The sequence below is a fragment of the Quercus lobata genome, chromosome 11 (assembly GCF_001633185.2).
Source record: "Quercus lobata isolate SW786 chromosome 11, ValleyOak3.0 Primary Assembly, whole genome shotgun sequence".
In the NCBI taxonomy this organism is placed as follows: domain Eukaryota; kingdom Viridiplantae; phylum Streptophyta; class Magnoliopsida; order Fagales; family Fagaceae; genus Quercus; species Quercus lobata.
In genome coordinates, this window is record NC_044914.1 from 52,665,222 (window position 1) to 52,690,264 (window position 25,043).

General features: G+C 34.2%; 1 protein-coding gene, 1 non-coding gene and 1 pseudogene across 2 annotated transcripts; all 3 read right to left on the reverse strand.

The window, feature by feature from the left end:
- Positions 1–4,589: 4,589 nt before the first annotated feature.
- Positions 4,590–4,741, reverse strand: LOC115969672. The gene has a single exon (XR_004087033.1). It is a non-coding gene; the product is annotated as a U4 spliceosomal RNA (small nuclear RNA).
- A 245-nt stretch (positions 4,742–4,986) lies between these two features.
- LOC115968062 (acetylserotonin O-methyltransferase-like) lies at positions 4,987–7,666 on the reverse strand. Its single transcript, XM_031087263.1, has 2 exons — positions 5,967–7,666; positions 4,987–5,449 (listed from the first exon to the last, which is right to left on the reverse strand). Exons 1-2 carry the CDS (start codon positions 6,723–6,725, stop codon positions 5,153–5,155), a joined length of 1,056 nt encoding a protein of 351 aa, XP_030943123.1. The 5' UTR covers positions 6,726–7,666; the 3' UTR covers positions 4,987–5,152.
- Positions 7,667–9,097: 1,431 nt separating this feature from the next.
- On the reverse strand, positions 9,098–13,011 carry LOC115968065 (annotated as a pseudogene).
- Positions 13,012–25,043: the final 12,032 nt, after the last annotated feature.

The window sequence follows — 25,043 nt, forward strand, 5'->3', positions numbered from 1 at the left end:
AACTTACCGACAACTTTGTGGAACCGGAAGATGGAGGGAGATCGGTCTAACAATAGTGAAGAGGCCTTCCTCAGGTTTCTCTCTCCAACACTCTCCGCATCTTATCAGATTTCTCTGTGTTTCACGGTCACAAAAGCTCTTTATTTTTTATATCTCTCTCTCCAGTAGTTTTTTATTTAATATAGAGAAGTACAGCATCGGGTTTAGGGTTTAGAAAAGTTTTAATGTAGAGAAGTAGAGCACCGGTATTAGGGTTTAGAAAAGTACCGGTATTAGGGTTTAGAAAAGTTTTATTATTATTATTATTATTATTATTATTTTAATATTGTGCTGACGTGGAAAATTGTAGAAGCTTCAAAAGCTTCGGTTTTATATATATATATAGATGATTAGTTATAAAATTATTTATTTATTTTTATAATTATTAATTAAATTATTTATGAAGTCACCAGTTCGACCATCGGTCGGACCTCAGTTTGACCAAAAAATTGATAATCAGTTACTTTTTCGGTTTTTTCACCATATCGATTTTTAAAACCATGATTGTTATGACTCTTCGCATTCCAGTCATGTGCTGTGCACATGGCTTCACTTTGTGGGAAGTCTTCTCGCGAGCTACTCGTGAAAACTCCTTTGATCTTTAATGTTGTTTTGAGTCTTCACACTCTCTCTCACACACAACCCATAAAATGAAATCCCACATAAAATATAGGGTACATAAGATTGAACAAAATTACAATCAAATTTGACATGAAATTAAAGTTAACACAAAATAGTTGTAAATCATAACTTTACACTATATATATACATGTAAAGAAAGAACAGTTTACTCAAAAAAAAAAAAGAAAAGAAAGAACTATTGCAAAATAGGAATAAAAATATACCACTAAGATCCTTTCACCATTACTTTTTTTTTTTTTAATATTTTATTGCCTTTTGTGGTAATCCCTTAACAGGTCTCTATTTTGGGAGGTGCTATATTATATGCCGGGTACAGGGTATACAAAATCCTATTTTGGAGTGGTATTGCAAAATATGAATAAAGATACCATTGAGATCCTTTCACCATTATTTTCAATTTTTATTTCCGTCTGTGGTAATCCCTCAACAAAGAATTGGTCTCTAATATTTTGGAGTGGTATTGCTTTATATATATATATATATATATATATTAAAAAAGTGTGCATGAAGAATGTGTTTATCGATTTTCATATTAACACATAATGTTGTTAGATTTATAGATACAATAGGATTTAAGCTTCTAATGTATGGTCCATGATAATTATCCATTATTATCAGACTAAGACAACAATATATATCTTTTTGGTGTATGCGAGTTGATCTTAAGTTCCTTATTCAAGGAGAACAAACTATACTAGTTGATTTTGTTGTTGTTGTTGAGAATTATACTAGTTGAATTAAACTAGAAGCTATTGATTTTTTTTTTTTAAATTTGTAGTCCAAGTAAGAGAACTGACTTGCACACAAAGTAAGATTGCTCAGCTTATACTATTGGGCTAACATACCTCTTAACCTAGTTTTGTAGTTGTAACTGTTTTGTAACTCGATGAATCAAGTAGTGATTAAACTATCTAGATTATAGCAGCCCCACATTTGGCTCCAATAGGCATCGTGATGTCCAGGCCTGCATGATTGTTCAGAACCTTTGTGCTTCTGTTTCTTTGGCTAATGCAAAGGTGTGTGTTCATGTAAAACATGCATATGTATTGTGCCTAACATTTTTATTGTTTGTTTACTGATTCCAAATCCTTTAGTCAGATATGGATAGTATCAAACACCAAATGCATGATATTTATCAGATAGAATATTAATTAGTTGATTTTCAGTTTTACTGACCCTTAATCATCTTTTGTCGGCCAGTAACTTATAATAATATGCAATAGGACCATAAAACTACAAGACTCAACAGATGCATTTGGAAATTGCCAAAATGGAAAAAATATTAAATAATCAACACGACAAAAATAAATAAAATACAATAAAGTACATTTGGAAATTTCTACCAATGACGTGGCACATATGTTCCATATATTTTTTTGTGTGGTAAGAGATTGATATACTATTTATTAGGAAGTATATGAGGTACATCACCTTTAAAAGTACATCATGTTTTTCTTTTTTAATTTCTTTTTACCCCTTTAATTAATAGCTGGTAATAGACTATTAAAAGTTGCTACTGAATGCGCTATGTTTTACTCACTTCCCACTCTCAATCTTGTTAACTGGTGTATCGTTTTAAGATTTTTACTATATTTGCTCATGAACAGATATCCATAATTAGAAGTTAGGACCTACATAATTTAAAATGTAAACCCATATTCTTTTTAAAAAAGTGTAAACCCATACACTCAGTCTAATATTCTCGTCTAATAACATATCCATACCACCCTTATTAATCTAACTTAAATGGACACTTAGACCTCTAAGTAGGTGATAAGAAAGCTAGCGTGTTGTGTTAGACAATGATGTTGGTTTTTACTTAATCCTCTATAATTCCATGCCAGTTGGATGTGACTTTTGAAAATGTATTTTTGAATTTAAAGATACAAAATAGGGTTTAAATCAAATGTGCAGATTGTGAAATGTAACTTTGAATTATGATTTCAATTCAAATGTTCAGATAGTGACATGTGCAATTTGTGATTTGCATTCCCTGTGAAATATGTTGCTTTGTGGTGTTCTATCAAATAATTATCCACCTAATGTAAGAGCAGCTAACAGAAGCTTTTAATTTCAAGTTGTATCAAGACGCCTTTTAGTATCTGATATCACAACTACAACAGTATGTCAAAGCCAAATAAAAGGTGAATAACATTTATTGCGTTGCAAATAATTGTGAAAGGTACATAACGGATTTTAGTTAACCAACTTCAAAATAACATGCTACAAGTTACAAAAATCCATTAATCCTAATCATAAAATCCACGTTACTAGGTCAATCATTACATTACCACCTAAAGGCGTGGTTTAGTGGTAAGAAGTTCTTGTAATCCATCACATTTGTGAGTTCAGAAGTTGTAGGTTCAAGTTGTGACAAGCTCCACACAATCGTTGAGGAAGTTCCACATCATGCGTGAGGGTTTGAGTAGACAAGGGCAGTAACCACACTCTTAAACTCCCTTAAAAAAATGTCAATCATTACATTGATATGGTTTTGATTGTCATTGGCTCAACCTTGAGACAATTGCCTAGGACTCTCAAATAGAAAAAGGCATCATAATTTTGGTCATAAAGTATAATGTATCGTATAAAAAGCTGAAATAAAATATATTTCATACTCATTTACTCTTTATTTTTAAAAACTGTTATTTCTAACTAAACTTAAATAATTAATATGCATTTTTTCTCTTCCTCTCACTTAAAAAAGTCCCCCCCCCCCTCCCCCACCACCACCACACACATTACTTTCCATCTCCCCTGTCAAAAAGTTACTTTTCCCTCTCTCTAAAGATTTACTCTTATAATTAGTGACCATTAGGCTTCATACTCCACCCCTTCCTATAGGGATAGAACCGAAGCCCCCCCAATTCCCCATTCCATCTTAATGGAGTAATGCATGAATTCATCTTTTAATAAAAAAAGAACTTATCAAAAAAAAAAAAAAAAAAAAAAAAAAAAAAAGAAGAAGAAGCTGTTCTATGGAAACAGAAAATATTTTCAGGTGTCATGGTGAAACAAGAGTACAAGAAACCCAAATTACAAACAAACATTTGTAAAAGGCCCATGAAGCAACATAAAATATTTTCGAAGGTGAAAACAAAACATGCCAACTTGTTTTACCTCTTGGTCAATTTTCCCAAGCCACGTCCTGGGGCTGCATGCAATGTCCTTGAGCACCAAATTAATGCATGCAATGTCCTTGAGCACCAAATTAATTTTCAATCTAATTGATTGACCGGTTTTGGTGTTGAAAATATGTACAATCCTATTACTCCCCATCCCTATGAATCAATCATATCTCTTGATAAGCAACAAAATATTGATGTAGACACCACCCTATCATTGCTAATAATATTATTTGATAAGTGGGCCTCTATATATATATATATATATATATATATATATATCAATAAGTGTAGAGATGCAAAACCTGATATGACTTGTTATGAATGATATGACTTCTTATGAATGATGCATAATAATAACAATGTCAATGATGAATTTTACATATGTTATTAATCATGAATTTTTATATTTACATATGTTACTAATCATGAATTTTTTTCTATATAATAAGAAAGTGAAAATAATTTATATTTATAACATTACTCCTATATTTATCCACATCTCTTTCAAAAATTTGATGTGCTTTTTTCTTCTTGACAATAAAAAGTTACTCCAATTAATAAGGGCATGTACTGGCAAATGGAATAGGCTAAAACAAAGGGTTAGAAATTAAGTGTGAGTTTGGATAGTGTTGTACGCTTGCATTTTATTTCTGTGCATCTCGTGCATTGTTCGCATTATTCACATATTTAAAAATTATTTTATTACAATATTTTCAGTTTCTAACAATATCCAAACAAACCCTAAATAAGACAAATAGTTTCGAGAATTAGTAATTGTTGGGCTTTACCCAAAAAGTAAGCCCTTCCAGAAATTCTCAAAGGCCAAGGCTGAACCTAGGCCTAAGAGTGGGTTTGGAAATAGTTTTCAACCAGCAATAGACGCGCCTCGGTTAGAACCTCACTAGCTGCGTCATTGCCCCAAGCGCAAAGATACTTATCAAACTGCTTTTGCACTATTTTTATATTTATCTAATAGAGCTTAGTATGTCATACACAAACCATGTGGGACTACAGCAGCTTCAACCATTATATGTTTGGTTTCACTTTCTCCTTTATTCATTGCATTTTCTTAATGAACTAAACGTGTTTCTAAACGAACTTGTTAGTTTTCACGAATAAATCAATTTGAAAATTTTAGTTCTGATTGAATTCAGATGCAGAAACAAAAAGCAGAAAATTTTCATAATCATAGATTATTAGATTGCAATTAAAACCAAGCGAGCTACATCAACTCAAACTGGTCTTCTAGTAGTAGCCATTACAACATATTACCACATAAAATTAGAGATCCATGCATGTTCCTTAAACAACAACAACAACACCATGTTCCTTAAATATATAAATTATGGAAATGCCTCAATCACTGATTGCACAGCAGGAATGGTTTTCACTGTGTATCTACCAAATCCAGCCTCCCCAAGAACAAATCCCCATTCTTTCAATGTCCTCTCTTTGCCCTTATTGGTATGAGCCATCATCGCCATGTCTAGTGCTAGCCTCACATCGGTTAGCTTATCTATTTCTGCTTCTTCAATCACAGCATCAACAATTATTACCTTTCCTTTGTTCTCCAGAACAGCTTCTCTGCATTTTTTAAGGATTTGGATGCACTCATTGTCTCCCCAGTCATGCAGAATCCACTGCAATTCACAGAGGTCAATTTCATAATCGAAAGAGCTGAACATCATTAAGAGTATAAAAAACCTTTTCTGATCAATAATTTAACAATACAAGGAGCTGCGAGAGGTGTATCTAGTGTGCTTCAAATAATTTTATATATAAAAAAAAATTGCTTCATAATTCCAATAACAGTCTTACCTAGTAGGTAATGGTATACACTAAAGTAAATATCGCAGCTAGCTCAAGTACAAGTCTTCTTTCTTACGTGGCATCCTAAACGCAAATGAGCTAAGTAAATGAGCAAAACTTAGGTATGGTTACTTTCTATTTTATTTATTTGTATCTCCAATTAAATTCAACTATCGTATATGTATTAACCAATGGTCCAATGCAATATAAACAATATTATCTTCATTCAAGGACAGTAAATTCAACAATCCAACCACATAGTTGGATTTATTGAGAAACTAGTATAAGTTCTAAGAAACTATACTTAAGTTTTACCGTTAAAGATAATATTTTCTTTTTGGACCCTACCTTCAGGAAAGCAGCATCAGCCTTTGGAACACTTTCAAACATGTCACCCCCAACATTTTCGACTCCGCTGATCACTCCTGCAAGAGATACAACATGAGGTTGATCAAAGTTGATGCCTCGAAGCCATGGAAATGCCTTAACCAACACCTTCAAAGTTGTTCCATTGCCACCACCCACATCGACCAAACTGCCAAGCCCATCAAACACCTCAGGGCAGCCGTGAATCATTGCAGGCACCAACACCCTGGCATCACAAGCCATTGCTTCATTGATAAGTTGGCCGTGAGCAGGATTTGCAGCTGAATAGCTCCATATATCTTCACCATGTGCCACCTCAAATGATGAAGTATCATCGTCTAGAACACGTGCACTTAGACTAAGCCATGGTGTCAACAACACTGGGCTACTCTCTAGCAGAATCAAAGCAGCCATGCTATGTTCTCCATGTTTCATCAAACGACGAGATAGAGGTGTTTGTGCATAGCCTGGGGAGCATTGGCTATTGAGTGTCCCTTTGAATATTCCCCGGTGCATTAGGAACCTCATAATGCGGTAGAGAGGTGAAGGGGCACATTTTAGAGTTGATGACAACTCAGAGAGTGTCATGGGACTTCCATGGCTTTCAATGGCATCAGGTATCCCAAGCTCAATGGCACACCTGACTACAGCCATTTCTGTGAACCCAAGTATGTATTTCCAGATATCCACTTCTGCTTGTTCTTCCTCGTTCCATTTTTCCTCCCTTTGTTTTTTTTCCATCTCTCTCAGTTTCAGCAATCTTTTACTTATAGCTGTGTTGAGACCTTTCAGGTCGCAGGTTCCGATATATATACACTTATAAAGAAAGAACGGTTTGCTCAAAAAAGAAAAGAAAAGAAAGAACTGTTGCCAAATAGGAATAAAAAAATACCACTAAGATCCTTTCACCATTACTTTTAATATTTTATTACCTTTTGTGGTAATCCCTTAACAGGTCTCTATTTTGGAGTGGTATTGCAAGATATGAGTAAAGATACCATTGAGATCCTTTCACCATTATTTTTATATTTTTTATTGCCGTCTGCGGTAATCCCCCAACAACGAATTGGTCTCTAATATTTTGGAGTGGTATTGCTTTATTTATATATATTTTAAAAAGTGTGCATGAAGAATGTGTTTATTGATTTTCATATTAACACAAAATGTTGTTAGTTTTATACATACAACAGGATTTAAGCTTCTATTGAATGGTCCTGCATGATAATTATCCATTATTATTAGACTAAGATAACAATATGTATCTTTTTGATGTATGCAAGTTGATCTTAAGTTCTTTATTCAAGAAGAACAAACTATACTAGTTGAATCAAACTAGAAGCTAATTATTATTTTTAGATTTGTAGTACAAGTAAGAGAACTGACTTGCACACAAAGTAAGATTGCTCAGCTTATGCTATTGGGCTAACATACCTCTTAACCAAGGTTTGTAATTGTAACTGTTTTGTAACTCTATGAATCATGTAGTGACTAAACTATCTAGATTAATCAATATAGCAGCTCCACATTTGGCTCCAATAGGCATCGTGATGTCCAGGGCTGCATAATTGTTCAGAACCTTTGTGCTTTTGTTTCTTTGGCTAATGCAAAGGTATGTGTTCATGTAAAACATGTATATGTATTGTGCCTAACATTTTTATTGTTTGTTTACTGATTCCAAAGGCTTTAGTCAGATATGGATAGTATAAAACACCAAATGCATGATATTTATCAGATAAAATATTAATTAGTCGATTTTCAGTTTTACTGACCCTTAATCATCTTTTGTCGGCCAGTAACTTATAATAATATGCAATAGGACCATAAAACTACAAGACTCAACAGATGCATTTGGAAATTGCCAAAATGGAAAAAATATTAAATAATCAACACGACAAAAATAAATAAAATACAATAAAGTACATTTGGAAATTTCTACCAATGACGTGGCACATATGTTCCATATATATATATTTTTTTTGTGTGGTAAGAGATAGATATATTATTTATTAAAAAGTATAAGAGGTACACTAGATGTGTCCACGGTCAGGTCGGGTCAGATTTGTGCCCAACCTGGACCTGACCCGAATGAGTCAAGTGGATGAAAATATGACCCGAAACCGACCCAGATGATTTGGTTGGATTTTTCAGTTCATGTCTCGTTGGTTTCGGGTTGTGTCGGGTCGGTCTTGGGTTTTATTATCGAGGTCGATATTTAGCCGGATTTAGCGAGATCTGGCCTAGATTTCATTGGATAATGGTGAGATCTTATCGGATCTCGAAGAATCTAGACCAAATCTCGATGTAATCTCCTCGGATTTGGTCTGGAATGCTTAATATTTCGCCAGAAACATTAAAGGTATTGGTTTGGGTTGGGTTTCACGGGTTTTGAAATGAAAAACTGACAATCAACCCGTTGGGGTCGGGTTAGACAGTTTGGAACCCATGTCCGACTGCAGTCGTCGGATCGGGTGGTGGCGGGTCGAACTCGGACGGGTTGGCCGGGTTGAGCGGGTTGGTGGGTCTCTTGGACAGCCCTAAGGTACACCACCTTTAAAAGACATCATGTTTTTCTTTTTTAATTTATTTTTACCCCTTTAATTAATAGCTGGTAATAGACTATTAAAAGTTGCTATTGAATGCACTATGTTTTACTCACTTCCCACTCTCAATCTTGTTAACTGGTGTATCGTTTTAAGAATTTTACTATATTTGCTCATGAACACATATCTATGATTAGAAGTTAGGACCTACATAATTTAAAATGTAAACCCATATTCTTTTAAAAAAAGTGTAAACCCATACACTCAGTCTAATATTCTCGTCTAATAACATATCCATACCACCCTTATTAATCCAACTTAAATGTACACTTAGAACTCTAAGTAGGTGATAAGAAAGCTAGCGTGTTGTGTTAGACAATGATGTTGGTTTTTACTTAATCCTCTGTAGTTCCATGCCAGCTGGATGTGACTTTTGAAAATGTGTTTTTGAATTTGAAGATACAAAATAGGGTTTAAATCAAATGTGCAGATTGTGAAATGTAACTTTGAATTATGATTTCAATTCAAATGTTCAAATAGTGAAATGTGTGATGAAGTGCGAATCGTTAATCTCGTAGGTTCATCCAGATGGAGTTAGGTCCTCGTCACTATCTCTACAAATGTAAAACAATGGCTCCCTTAAGGTGGTCACCGGTGTGGTGCCTGCCACCACGTCTCCGATACCAAAGTCAGTATATGAGAATTTTTAGAGAACAATAAGAGAGTTCGAAATATCAGAGTATCTATGAATACTTTTTTGGTGAGTCTATGTACCTGTTTTGTTTCTGATCATTGTGTATATATATGGTTTCATGGTTCCTAGCCGTTGGGGCCTTACTTGTGGATTTAGTGCCCTTTTGTAATGCCTTAGGGCTCATGAATATGGGTTTTGATGAGGCTCCAACGGTCTGCACATTAGTTGGTAATTGTCCACGGCATTGAATGCTTTTATTAATGGTTCTCTTGTGTTCGTTCGTGTTGTGCTAAGGTGGACGTGTATATTTGATGATGTCGTCCAAGGAAGGTGAGTTTGTCAGTCCCATCAATGTGCATTTTGTGATTTGCATTCCCTATGAAATATGTTGCTTTGTGGTGTTCTATCAAATAATTATCCACCTAATGTAAGAGTAGCTAACAGAAGCTTTTAATTTCAAGTTGTATCAAGATGCCTTTTAGTATCTGATATCACAACTACAATAGTATGCCAAAGCCAAATAAAAGGTGAATAACATCTATTGCATTGCAAATAATTGTGAAAGGTACATAATGGATTTTAGTTAACCAACTACAATATAACTTTCTACAAGTTACAAAAACCCATTAATCCTAGTCATAAAATCCACGTTACTAGGTCAATCATTACATTACCACCCGAAAGTGTGGCTTAGTGATAAGAAGTTCTTGTAGTCCATCACATTTGTGAGTTCAGAAGTTGTAGGTTCGAGTTGAGACAAGCCCCACTATTGCTGGGGAAGTTCCACATCATGCAAAAGGGTTTGAGTGGACAAGGGCAATAACCACACTCTTGGATTCCATTAAAAAAATGTCAATCATTACATTGATATGGTTTTGATTGTCATTGGCTCAACCTTAAGGCAATTGCCTAAGATTCCCAAATAGAAAAAGGCATCATAATTGTGGTCATAAAGTATAATGTATCATATAAAAATCTGAAATAAAATATATTTCATACCCATTTACTCTTTCTTTTTAAAAACTGTTTATTTCTAACTAAGCTTAAATAATTAATATGCATTTTTTCTCTTCCTCTCACTTAAAAAAAGTCACCCCCCCCCCCACACACACACACACAAACACACACACACACACACACACACAGAGCTTCGTTTTCAGACATGGCCTATACACCGTGACTATAGGTCCAATAGGTTTATAGTTTTGTTTTTTCAAACATGGCTATAGACCTTATTTTAGTCGCGGTTGTAAAAACGTGGCTATAGGTTAAGTCTATAACCATGTTTCTTAAAAATACGGCTATAGGTTAGCTATAGCCGCATTTTTTGTAAACGTGGCTAAAAAAAATGTGGTTATAGCCAACGTTTTTTGTAGTGTTTAAGGCAAAAGATATAAATAATTGTACCTAAGTTTCACTCGTTAAAGATAATCTATAGCATTTTTTTGGACCATAGTTACTTTCAAGAAAGTAGCATCAGCTTTTAGAACACTTCCAAACATGTCACCCCCAACATTTTCAACTCCACTGATCACTGCTGCAATAGATACAACATGAGGTTAATCTAAGTTGATGCCTCAAAGCCATGGAAATGCCTTAACCAACACGTTCAAAGTTGTTCCATTGCCCCCACCCACATCGACCAAACTTCTAAGCCCATCAAACACCTCAGGGCAACCATGAATCAATATTGTAGGCACTAACACCCTAGCATCACAAGTTATTGCTTCATTGATGAGTTGGCTGTGTGCAGGATTTGCAGCTGAATAGCTCCATTTATCTTCACCATGTGCCACCTCAAATGATGAAGTACCATCGGCAAGAACACGTGCACTTAGACTAAGCCATGGTGTTAGCATCACTAGGCTACTCTATAGCAAAATCATAGCAGCCATGCTATGTTCTCTATGTTTCATCAAACGATGAGATAGATGTGTTTGTGCATAGCCTGGGGAGCCTTGGCTATTGAGTTTCCCTTTGAATATTCCCCGGTGCATTAGGAACCTCATAATACGATAGAGAGGGGAAGGAGCACAACCTAGAGTTGTGCCAACTCAGAGAGTGTCATGGGCTTCCTTTTGTGTTTTTTCCATCTTTCTCAGTTTCAGCAATCTTTTACTTATAGTTGTGTTGAGACCTTTTAGGTTGAAGGTTCCTATATATATAAATATAAAGAAAGAACAGTTTGCTCAAAAAAGAAAAAAAAGAAAAGAAAGAACTGTAGCAAAATAGGAATAAAAATATACCATTGAGATCCTTTCACCATTACTTTTCTATCTTTTTATTGCCTTTTGTGGTAATCCCTCAACAAAGAATTGGTCTTTATTTTTGGAGTGGTATTGCAAAATATGAATAAAGATACTCCTGAGATCTTTTCACCATTATTTCTACATTTTTTATTGCCATCTGTGGTAATACCTCAATAAAGAATTAGGGTCTGTTTGGTACATATGTTTAAATACATGTTTTCAGTTTTTAAATAACATTACACGTATTTCCACACTTTTTTTCACCTACATGTATTTCCAAAAAAACTGAAACTGTTGTTTAAATATACGTACCAAACTGACCCTTAGTCTCTAATATTTTGGAGTGGTATTGCTTTTATATATATATATATATATATATATTTAAAAAAAAAAGAGTGCGTGAAGAATGTGTTTATCGATTTTTATATTGGCACATAATGTTGTTAGTTTTAAAGATACAATAAGATTTAAGCTTCTAATGTATGGTCTATGATAATTACCCATTATTATCAGACTAGGACAACAATAGGTATCTTTTTGGTATATGGGAGTTGATATTAAGTTCTTTATTCGAGGAGAACAAACTATACTAGTTGAATCAAATTGGAAACTACTAATTATTTTTAGATAGATAATTTAAGAACCTACTAATGTTAACCTTATAAGATGCCTGAGACAATCTAATACTTATCTTGCTTAATATTTACACTATTTTCCACTTGGCTAAAATTTCATATAGTTTGTATAGTTTGTTAAATATTAGCTCTAATATCATGTTAAATATGCTAAAATAGATGTGAGAGCAGAAGCATAAAATAGAGTAACGTTAGAATATGAGGGGTTATGTGATTCAGTTTAACGGAAACTAGCATCTTGATTGGAACCAAACCTATGACTGTTTTGGATTGGATAGGAAAACAGAATAATTAGTATGAGCTACATATCAGTGTATCATTTTAAGATTTTTACTATCTTTGTTCATGAACACATATCTTTGATTAGAAGTTAGGACCTATGTAATTTAAAATGTAAACCCATACTCTTTTTTAAAAAAAAGCGTAAACCCATAGACTCAGTCTTGTAGTCTCATCTAATAACATATTCATACCACCCTTATTAATCTAACTTAAATGTACACGTAGACCTCTAACCTCTCTATAAAAGAAAAACGATTTAGTTACAATTATAAATACTCCCTTCTCTATTTATTCATGAATCCTTTACTCATACTGGATTATATGGGCTTGTTTGGTAATGATGTTCAAGTAATGCTATTTAAAATACTGTGAAAACTGTAGTTTAAAAAGTGTTGTGAAGACACGTGTTTATAATACTCATATAACAAAAAATGTGTTTGGTACCATGTTTTAAATAACATATTTCAAGATGTGAAAAAACATAAATGTGTGTTTGGTATGAGTATGTATTTAATTTTTTTTTTTTTGTAGATGTGAACAGTGGGTAAATTATTTTTTATTTAAAGAGAGAGAAATCTCCCATGCTAACCAATTGCTCTCCCTCTCTTCTTCTTCTTCTTCTTTGTCTTTGTCCCAATTGCCAATCTTCTCTTCCAAACTCCAGTTTGTCAAGGACCATTCAGCCACCAACTACCAAAGCCACGGCCATTACCAGTCTCAAAATTCAAGTTCAAATTAACACAGATTCTAGAGAGGAGTGTGAATTACAAACAACCAAAAACCCATTTAAGGAAAAATGCTGAATACCCAGTTTGTATCTCTAGCATTAATCAAAAAAAAAAAAAAATGAGAATGAGAAACAACAAAGCACAAAGCAAGTAAACAGATCTGGGTAAAGAAATAGAAACTAATAAACAGTGGGTTGTGTTGTGTAGACCTGATTGGGTTGAGATGAGATGACTTGAGTCTAGTGTAATGAGTTGTAGTGGTAAAACAATTTCAGGGCTTTCTAAATTTATAGAGGAAATTTGGTTTTCTCTCTGTTTTTTTGGGGTTGTTCACGCTTTTCTTGCTGTTTCCCAGCCCAAATATTAGATTATGCCGAAACTAACGGAACATAAACATGTCGTCTACACAAACTCCCCCACCCAACACCGCCCATATGACACCAAATCACCGCTCTTGGAAATCATACAAATTGTATCACAGAAGAAATGGGTAGAGTTGTACCGAATGAGAAACATTATATATTATATTATTAAGTTGATGTTGAAGAAGTGATGCATTGACAATAATGTTAAAACGTTCTTATGCAAGGTATCAAACGCCAAATGCATGTTTGTTTACTGATTCCAAATCCTTTAGTCAGATATGCAAAGTATCAAACGCCAAATGCATGCATGGTAATCATCAGATAGATTAATTGGTCGATTTTTGCTGACCCTTAATTATCTTTTGTGGGCCAGAAACTTATAATAATATGCAAGAGGACCATAAAAGTTAAAACTACAATACTCAACAGAAGCGTTTGGAAATTTTCCTAAAAAAAAGGAAAAAGATACCTTTGGAAATTGCCAAAATGGAATAAATTTGTTTTTTTTTTGATAAATATTAACTAATCAGCACCAAAAATAAATAAAATAGAAAAAGTACATTTGGAAATTTCCACAAATGACATGGCACATATGTCCAATTCCCCCCCCCCCCCCCCCCCCACACCCCCTTTTTTTTTTTTTTTTTACAAGATAAAGATTATATTCTAACTTAATCTATGTGTATATGTGAGTTAGGAGTGCAATTTTTATCTACATTCATGTACCCACCCATTACTCATTTTATTTGGATAAGTTTTAACCCAACTCATTTGAATATTTGGGTTAAATAGATAAAGACCCATTAGGTTATTTAATTATATGGATCTTAATGGATAAACCCACTAATACTCATTAAAACCCATCTAAAATTTAAGTAAACAACATAAATTCTAAATTTTTGGAAAAGGACCGAAATACCACCAAAACTTAAAAAATAACCAAAACACCCCATGAAACTTAAAAATGACCAAAATACCCCTAAAACCTTAAAATTACCAAAATACTCCTGAAACTTAAAAAATGACCAAAAAAATACTCATGAAACCTAAAAATTACCAAAATACCCCCTTAACCTATAAAATGACCGAAATAGCCCCTAAAGCCTATAAAATGACTAAAATACCCTCAAAACCTAAAAATTATCAAAATACTCCCTAAACCTTAAAAATGACCAAAACACTCTTGAAACCTAATAAATGACCAAAATACCCCTGAAACCTAAAATTACCAAATTACCCCCTAAACCTAAAGATGACCAAAATACCTCTGAAACCTAAAAAATGATAGAAATACTCCTGAAATCTAAAAAATGACCAAAATACCCCCAAAACCTAAAAATTACCAAAATACGTCCTAAACCTAAAAGATGACCGAAATACCTCCAAAACCAATAAAATGACCAAAATACCCCCAAAACCTAAAAATTACCAAAATATGTCCTAAACTTAAAAGATGACCGAAATACCTCCAAAACCAATAAAATGACCAAAATACCCCTAAAACCTAAAAATTACCAAAATACTCCCTAAACCTAAAAGATGATTGGAATATCTCCAAAACCTATAAAATGACCAAAATACCCTCGAAAGCTTAAAATTACCAAAATACCTCCAAAACTAAAAAAAGGACTGAAAAACCCACGAAACCTAAAAAATGACCAAAATACACCCAAAACCTAAAAAATGACCAAACTACCCCCAAAATCTAAAAAATGACCAAAATACTCCCAAAACCTAAAAGTTACCAAAATACCCTCTAAACCTATAAAATGACTGTAATACGTCTAAAACCTATAAAATGACCAAAATACTCTCGAAATCTAAAAATTACCAAAATACCCCATAAACCTAAAAAATGACTGAAATACCCTAGAAATTTTAAAAATGACCAAAATACTCCCAAAACCTAGAAAATGACCGAAATACCTCCGTAACCAAAAAATTACCAAAATAACCTCAAAACATAAAAAATGACCAAAATACCCTCTAAACCTAAAAATTACTGAAATGCCCCCTAAACTTAAAAATAACCAAAATACCTCTGAAACCTAGAAATTTACCGAAATAGCCCAAAAAATAAAAAGTGAGAATCTAAAAAATGACCCTGAAACCTAAAAAATTACTGAAATTCCCTCAAAACCTATAAAATGATAGAAATACTTTTAGAACCTTTAATTTGTATCCTCGAAACATCTAAAATACCCCAAACCTCTATTTTGGTAATTTTAGATATTTCAGGTGTATTTTGGTCATATTACATATTTAGGGGTATTTTGGTCATTTTTTAGGTTTGAGAGGTATTTATGGGTCATTTTTTAGGTGAAGGAGGTATTTTAGTCATTTTTTAGGTTTCGGGCGTATTTTGATCTTCTTTTAGGTTTTAGGGTATTTTGATAATTTTTTAGGTTTCGGGGGTATTTCAGTCATTTTATAGGTTTTGGAGGTATTTCAGTCATTTTTTAGGTTTATAGGGTATTTTGGTAATTTTTTTTTGTTTTGTGGGTATTTCAGTAATTTTCTTTGGTTTTGGGGGTATTTTGGTCATTTTAAAGGTTTTAAGGGTATTCTGGCCATTTTATAAGTTTCGGGAGTATTTTATTCATTTTTTAGGTTTTAGGGTATTTCGGTCATTTTTTGGGTTTAGGGAGTATTTTGGTAATTTTACAGGTTTCAGGGATATTTTGGTCATTTTTTAGGTTATGTGGTAATTTGGTAATTTTTGAAGTTTTGGGGGCATTTTGGTCATCTTTTAGATTTGGGGGGCGTATTTTGGTCATTTATAGGTTTTAGCGGGTATTTTAGCCATTTTTTTAGGTTTAGAGGGTATTTTGGTCATTTTTTAGGTTTATGAGGTATTTTGGTAATTTTTTATGGTTTTGAGGGTATTTCGGTCAATTTTTAGTTTTAGGAGGTGTTTTAATAATTTTTAGATTTCAGGGGTATTTTGGTAATTTTTTAGGTTTTGGGGGGGGTATTTTGGTCATTTTAAAGGTTTTGAGAGTATTCTAGTCATTTTATAGGTTTTAGGGGATATCTCAGTCATTTTATAGGTTTTGGGGGGGTATTTCAGTCATTTTTTAGGTTTTAGGGATATTTTGGACATTTTAGAGGTTTTGGGGGGGGGGGTATTTTGCTAATTTTAGAGGTTTTGGAGGTATTTTGGTCATTTTAGAGGTTTTATGGGTATTTTGCTCCTTTTAGAGATTTTGGGGATATTTTGGTCATTTTAGTGGTTTTTGAGCATATTTGGTAATTTTAGAGATATCGATGGTATTTTGGTCATTTTAGAGGTTTCATGAGTATTTTGCTCATTTTAGAGATTTTGGCAATATTTTGCACATTTTAGAGATTTTGGGAATAATTTTGGATGTCCAAGGGTATATTGGTAATTTTGGAAGTGTAGGGGTATTTGAGTCATTTTAACTATTTAAGGGTATTTTGGTAATTTTGGAGGTCAAGAGGGTATTCAAGTAGTTTTAAAGATATTTGGGTCATATTGGGTTAAATGGGTGGGTTACTAATTAAATGGGTCGGATTGGTAATGTGTTAGGTTTTTAGATCCCTGTAATCTAGATTGTTTAAAATAATTAATTAACCAAGTGAATACTTAGGTTTATTATTCAGATCTAGGTTAAAACAAAACAATCACATATCATGCAAAGCAGGGAAAAAGTAAATAATACAACAATATGATGACCCAAGAAAATCAAATCGGTAAAAAATCTAGGGAGGATTTAACCTAGCTATTCTCAAGGTAAAAAGCAAATCCACTAGAAAGAATTGAAGTTTACAATAAGACTTAGACCACTGACATCCTATTGCTACTACATATAGAATTTACTACTACGAACCCATGATAGCTCTGAATCTATGGACTACTTCTTTCCTTGGCCTTTGCAACACAAGCACCCACACTTGTGACTTTGAAATTCTACTCAAAGGTTTATCAATACAAACTCTCCTGTTTGTGACGCCAAGACCACCCTTGAAGGTTTAGATCTTCAACTATTGTTGATCTTGATGCAGCAACTTTAGATCTACCGGTTTTAAAGATATGAGAGTAATATTCGGTAGTGACTTTGATAGAGGAAGGCACAAAACCTTTTAGTTCTCACAAGAGCACCTCCAAAGTCATAATAAAACGTGCCTAGGGTTTCCTTTATATACTAGAAGAAGTAGATCTGAAATCCTAATCCTCTTTGGGTTTGAACTGTTGTTGGGCCGAATTTAAAATTCTACAGACCCGTATTTCAATTGGTCGAGCTTGTTTTTTGACCGATCGAACTAGGTGAATTTCAAATTCTCTTTTCTGCAGTTTGCTTGTTCTTGGATTTTGACTTGTATCACTTTGAATATTGTCTAATAATACCTATAGACTCTAGCATTTATATCTAGACAAGTTTGTGTTCACGATTTGCCAATTGTTCTAAACTTTTAGAACCTAGCATAATGGATAATTAATTTATATATAAGCGGGTCATAAATAGATAAATGGGTAATTACACACTCAACCCATTTATGAACCAATCCGCCCATTTGTCACCCTTAATGTGAGTGAAGCTCACTCATGAAGAAATGAATCTCGGCCCTTGCCCCATTATCTCACAAGAACTTTGTACTTGTAGAGTGGCCATCATACCAAAGATGTGCAATGACATATGTTCCATATCTTAGAAGTACATCAAGTTTTTTCTTTTTTAATTAAGCTGGTAATAGACTATTAAAAGTTGCTACTAAATGGGCTAGGTTTTACTCACTTCCCAATTCTTACTCTTAATCTTGTTAAATGTTGGGTTTTGGGAGCCTTGCAAAATTCTCAAAGGTTAGATAATTTTCAACCATCAATGGAAACAAGCATCTTGATTAAAACCATACTAATAACTGTTTTGGGTAGGAAAACGGAATTAATATTAAGATATGAGTTGGATATCAGTCCATGAGTGTACCACTTTAAGATTTTTACTATCTTTGTTCATGAGAACACATATCTTTGATTAGAAGTTAGGAACTATGTCAGTTAAAATGTAAACCCATACACTTAGTTTAATATTCTCGTCCAATTACATATTCATACCACCCTTATTAATCTAACTTAAATATACACTTAGACCTATAACCTTTCTATAAAAGAAAAATGAACTATAAATCTCTTACTTAAAGAATTCTTGAGTTGGTTTGTACTAGGGGTGGCAAATGGGCGGGTTGGGTCATAAATGGGTTGGGTTATAAATGGGTTGGGTGTGTAATTATACATTTATTCATTTATGACCTGCTTATATATAAATTAATTATCCATTACCCGCCCAACCCATTTAATTAGTAACCCGCCCATTTAACCCAATATGACCCAAATAAATAAATAACTTGTTACTAGATTTTCAGATTAAGTTAGCAACTACAAAATTTCTCATAAACCAAACAGGACCCTTGAAAATCAGATTAAAATCTTTTAGCTTTATAATAACATCAACCACTTCATTTTCATTTATTTCCCCAAACTTTCTCACAATCCAAACAGAACTTCTCCTCACCCAAACCAACTCCGTCGCCACTACGTCATCCTGCGAAGAAACCTCGAATCACAGAAACAGAAACGTGACTCCTCTATGCTTCCACTACTCCTAGCTTGAGCGAGCCAATTGAATCGGGAGCGGCACCGGCGGGACAGTGTACCACAACGGCGAAATCCAGGTCCTGTTGGAGTACATGGATCGGGGCTCGTTGGAAGGTATGCACATCGTGAATGAGTGCCAACTCTCCGATCTAGCTTGCCAGATCCTCGCCGGACTTGCCTACTTGCACTGGCGGCACATCTTCCATCGCGACATCAAGCCGTCGAACCTCTTGCTCAACATGAGGAACCAAGTCAAGATCGTTGACTTTTGGGTCTCGAGAATCTTGGCACAGACCATGGACTCGTGTAACTCCTCGGTGGGCACCATCGCTTACATGAGTCCCGAGAGGATCAACATCGATTTGAACGATGGGCAGTACAATGCGTACGCTGGGGATATATGGAGTTGTGCCACTACTTGACAATTGACATGGTGAATTATGATCGATGGCAGCTTGCCGTTGGGTTTGGGATTTCTTTTCTGTTAAAGTGTTTGGGAAAGTGTTTGGTTACTGAGAAAATCTGAGGGTGAGTGAGACTAAGGGCTGAATGTTTGGGCTTAGAAATATAGAGGTTATATTGTTTATTTAGTTTTAGATTTTAGAAGGGTTTAGTGGGTATTAGTGAGTTTATTTAATTTTAAATTTTAGATGAGTTTAGTGGATATTAGTGGATTTATCCATTTAGACCCATCTAATTAAATAACCAAATGGGTCTTTATCCATTTAACTCAAATACTCAAATGGGTTGGGTTAAGACTTATCTAAATAAGGTGAGTAATGAATGGGTTCATGGATATGGATAAAAATTGCCACCCCTAGTTTGTACTAACAGAATTACATTTCAAGCCCTATAATTTAGGGGTGTAACAAATAAAAAGCCTAAGAGTTAAGTAAAAATATTAAATGTTAATTCCGAGTCTATTGATGACAAATGTAGTTTTGTCAGGTTCAAGACGTAATGGTGCATTGCACTGTGTAAAACAAAAAGGAAAAAAGAAGAAGAAAAATAATAGCAATCCATTCAACTGGCGAGTTAACAGACAGAAGAGAGAGAGAGAGAGAGAGAGAGAGAGAGAGAGAGAGAGGGGGGGGGGGAACAAAAATATGGCAAGTCTACCAACTCCAATAGGAAAGAATTATGAAAATTAAATACACAAAGCGAATTGCATATATATATATATATTTATTTATTTGATAGGACAAATTGCATATATTAATAGGGGATGATGTCTGTAATTCTTTTATATAAGAAGCTCTTATATCAAAAGAATATATTTTATTATATATTAAAGATGTAGTTTCTAGACCTTTTTATTTTAGATGTAAGCCGTTAGTCCGAACCACATTATTTTCCTTGTGTGATAGTTTCCTTGGGCATGTCTTAATAGTTGGCATATTAGTTGGATGCATAAATTAAACATTTGTTGATTTGTTGTTTTGTCTTACGTATTAATTATTTGAATGCATGCAGTGACGAGGGATAAATGGGTGTCCTTTTCTTTTCAGTATGACTTTCTTGAAGACCCTAAGGCTAAGGGATTTATAGGAGGGAAGGTGGACATGTCTTATAGGGAAGATGTTGATTTATTGACACTAATTGAAATGTCATATGCTTAAAAGTACTATGGATGGAGGTTTGAGGAATTTCACAAAAAAAAAAAAAAAAAAGAAGGTTTGAGGAAAATGTGTGTCTAGTCATGATCACGACAATGGTGAAAAAGAAGTTGGTTGATTGTATTGGCTGGTCTAAGGTTATTGATGTAAATGTGGAGCATATATGGCTTTGAAAGCTAGCCAGGCTTTGCTAAATAGGTGATAAGAAAGCTAGCGTGTTGTGTTAGACAATGATGTTGGTTTTTACTTATAAATCCTCTGTAGTTCCATGCCTGGATGTGACTTTTGGAAATGTATTTTTGAATTTAAAGATACAAAATAGGGTTTAAATCAAATGTGAAGATTGTGAAATGTAATTAACTTTGAATTATGGTTATTTCAATTCAAATGTTCAGATAGTGAAATGTACAATTTGTGATTTGCATTCCCTGTGAAATATGTTGCTTTGTGGTGTCCTATGAAATAATTATCTACCTAATGTAAGAGCAGCTAACAGAAGCTTTTAGTTTCAAGTTATATCAAGATGCCTTTTAGTATCTGATATCACAACCACAACAGTATGCCAAAGCCACATAAAAGGTGAATAACACCTATTGCATTGCAAATAATTAATTTTGAAAGGTACATAATGGATTTTAGTTAACCATCTTCAATATAATATGCTACAAGTTACAAAAACCCATTAATCCTAGTCATAAGATCCACATTACTAGGTCAACTATTATATTACGACCTCCACCTGAGTGCATGGCTTAGTGGTAAGAAACTCTTTTAATCCATTACGTTTGCAAGTTTAGAAGTTGTAAGTTTGAGTAGTAGCAAGTTCCACTATTACTAGAGTAGTTTCACACCATGCATGAGGGTTTGAGTGGACAAGAGTAGTGACTACACTCTTGAACTCCTTTTTTGAGGTACCCAATATATGTGTGTCTATATATATATATATATATATATATTTATATTACATTGATATGGTTTTGACTGTCATTGGCTCTACCCTAAGTTGCAATATATATGTTCCATGGATTGAGATAAGTTGCAATATCTAGAATATTGTACCAGATGCTATAAGTATGAATAGTTGAGATTTAAAGATGTGAAAAGCAACTTTAAATCTTAACCTTTAAATATAAAAAGTGAATAAAAGTAAAAAAGTAAAAGTAAAAAAAGCAAAAGTAAAAAAGTTAAAAACATGTTGTGAGAGGGTTGAGGTGAATTGCATGGTGCAATTGCATTATCTCAATCCATGTTCCATATCTTAAAAGTACATCAAGTTTTTCCTTTTTAATTTATTTTTTCCGGCACACTCAAATTTTTTAATTTAATTTTATTTAATTTTCCCATTTTATTATTTTTTTTGGAGAGAGTTTCAACCTATGATGTCCACTCTTAATAATAGCTGTTTGTTATCAAATGAAAACACCAATCAGTTTTTCGTGTAGGCGGGGATTGAACTCTAGATCTCTTATTCTACCATTAGAGACTTTATCAGTTGAGATAATTAGAACCTACTCCCTTTTTATTAAGCTGGTGATATATACACTATTTGCCCCATCACATGCGCATTGCACGTGCTATGGGTTTTTTTTTTTTTTTTTTTTTGTGGCTAATTTATTTTTTAATTTTTATTTAAATATGGGGTAGTTTTGGTTGTGTACATAGGGTAATGAGAAGTTTTATAGAATATAGGGTAGTGTGGGGCTGGGGAATCTGTGGTCCTGACCCACTTTACATTAGGGCCCAAGACCCAAGCCGAGGAGACTTATTACCGAGGACGCATAATGAAAGCCTCAAAAAGGCCCAAGGATGTGGCCGAGGACGATCTCACGCTCAGGATCCCATAAGACACCTAAAGAAAAAGGACGAGCTTAATGCAGGGACAGGACAAGTGAAAAAGCTGCCAATACTGTAATCAAGAACTCTGCGTCTGACAGGCCTATGCTCTTCACCATGCTATTCAACTTTTACGTCTACTCCCAACCACTTTAAGTATGGGCTGATAGGACAAGTCCCCATCCCAGAAAGTGAAACTTACACGTGGACATTGAAAGGAAAGTAACTACTAGTATAAAAGGGAAGAAGAACCAAGGGGGAGGGGATCCTCTCAGGAGGGGAAGTCCTAAAAAAGGGAGAAGGAGAAGAGCACTAAGCTCCTCGGACGGAGTCCGAGGACAAAACCCCAGAGGTTGCACTGAGGAAAGGTTTTGTCAGTCACGCCAAGTTCACCCTCATATGAGCTTCAGTAAAAACAACGACTAGACCGCAGTCCAGTGACCAATGTCCAGCCTTTCAAACCCACCCTCTACACATTATATTGTCCGGGCCCTTTACATGCGAGCCCAATGTCATTCTTGGGTTGTGAATAATCATGTCCTTACAGATAGTTTTATAAACATAGGTATTTTTTTTTTTGGGTCAATTTATTGCTTTAAACTCATTTCTTATGTTTTAGGAATAATAATAAGTTAATTAAATTACGGGTATTTTTGATAGTAAAAAACTGTAATAACTAACTTTCCGAATTCTTTTAATATATAGAGATTAAAAGTTGCTATTGAATGGGCTAGGTTTTACTCACTCCCCACTCTTATTCTTGTTAACTGCTTGGTTTTGGGAGCCTTGTAGGATTCTCATTGGCTAGATAATTTTCAACCATTAATGGAAACTAGTGTCTTGATTAGAACCATACCTATGAGTCTATGATTGTTATCAGTGCTATGGATTGGACAAGAGAACTGAATATTAAGATATGAGTTGAATATCAGTCAATCGGTATACCGTTTTAAGATTTTTACTATCTTTGTTCATGAAAACACATATCTTTAATTAGAATTTAGGATTTATGTAAGTTAAAATGAAAACCCATACTCCTTTTTTAATTTTTATTTTTATAAAAATGTAAACCCATACACTCAGTCTAATAGTCTCATCTAATTACATATTCATACCATCCTTATTAATCTAACTTAAATGTACACTTAGACCTCTAACCTTCTATAAAATAAAAATGGACTATATATCTCTTTCTCAAAGAATTCTTGAGTTGGTTTGTGCTAAAAGAAAAATTACATTATAAACGCTACAGTTTAGGGATGTAAGTGTGTAACAAATAAAACCTGATATTAAGGTAAAAAATTAAACGTCAGCCCTAAGTTTATTGACAACAAATGTAGTTATGTCAAGGTCAAGATGGAATGGTGCATTGCATTGTGTAAAAAAAAAAGGAAAAAAGAAGAAAAAAGAATAGCAATCCGTTTGATTGGAGAGAGAGAGAGAGAGAGAGAGAGAGGAACACAAATATGACAAGTCTAACAACTCCAACAGCAAAGAATTAGGGAAATTAAATACACAAGGAATTAAAGCAACTTGTTTTTACTAATAATAATTGGGATGTTGTCTACAATTCTTTTGTATAAAGAAGTCCTTGTATCAAAAGAATACATTTTTTCATATATCAAAGATGTAGCCTCTAGGACTTTATACTAGACATAAGCCGTTAGGTTGAATTACGAAGTTTTTCCTAATTTCTTCTCTCTCGTTAAAATTATAATTGTGGGGGCCAGTCAATCAACAGACCCATTAAGGTCAAGATCGTTGGGCCTGTGGCCCATCCGAGGATGCAAATCCGTTTGAGGAGGCCCAAGTCAGGTCGTAAGGGTAACCACCGAGGGGAGGGGTAGTCAATATCACGAAAGTAGAGTTCCGTATTCGTCCGAGGACACCATACTCCTCGGTAGTATGCGTCCGAGGACGATCAAGACGCGGTCTTGTTACAATCGGACCTCGAAACTATGTCACCACTGAAGATGGGATAACAAACCAAGGGTAAGAAAGAAAAGGCAAACAAATATCTATAACTACAGCTGCCTCCGCATTAATTGCCTCTCAACCAACTCTTTGGCCGCATTAATGTGGAGGTGATACCTGAACAGTAATGAAGCAGCCTTACCACTGCTCATAGGAAGTTCCAGGAGGCGCTAGATGGGATAGAAAGAAATCCCCCAAACCCAACCTACACGTGTGTGGTGAGGATGGAACACAGAGGGTGGTATATAAACTGAAAGAAGAACATGCAGGAGAGGAGATCGGGAGATAACAAAAAAAAGAAAAAGAAAAAAAAGAAAAGCAAAGACTGAAGAAGAAAAACGTGAAAAACAAAAGAACTGTATCTATTTCAACGAAAAAACCAATTGTTGTGCCAGCTCTGAGCCTTCAATATACGTGAGGGTGAATCTTCTCATTCTACAAAAGTTAATCTAGTTCTTAATACCCACGCTCTACAAATTATATTGTTTGGGCCTTTTTACGTGCGAACTCTATATCATTTTAGGTCGTT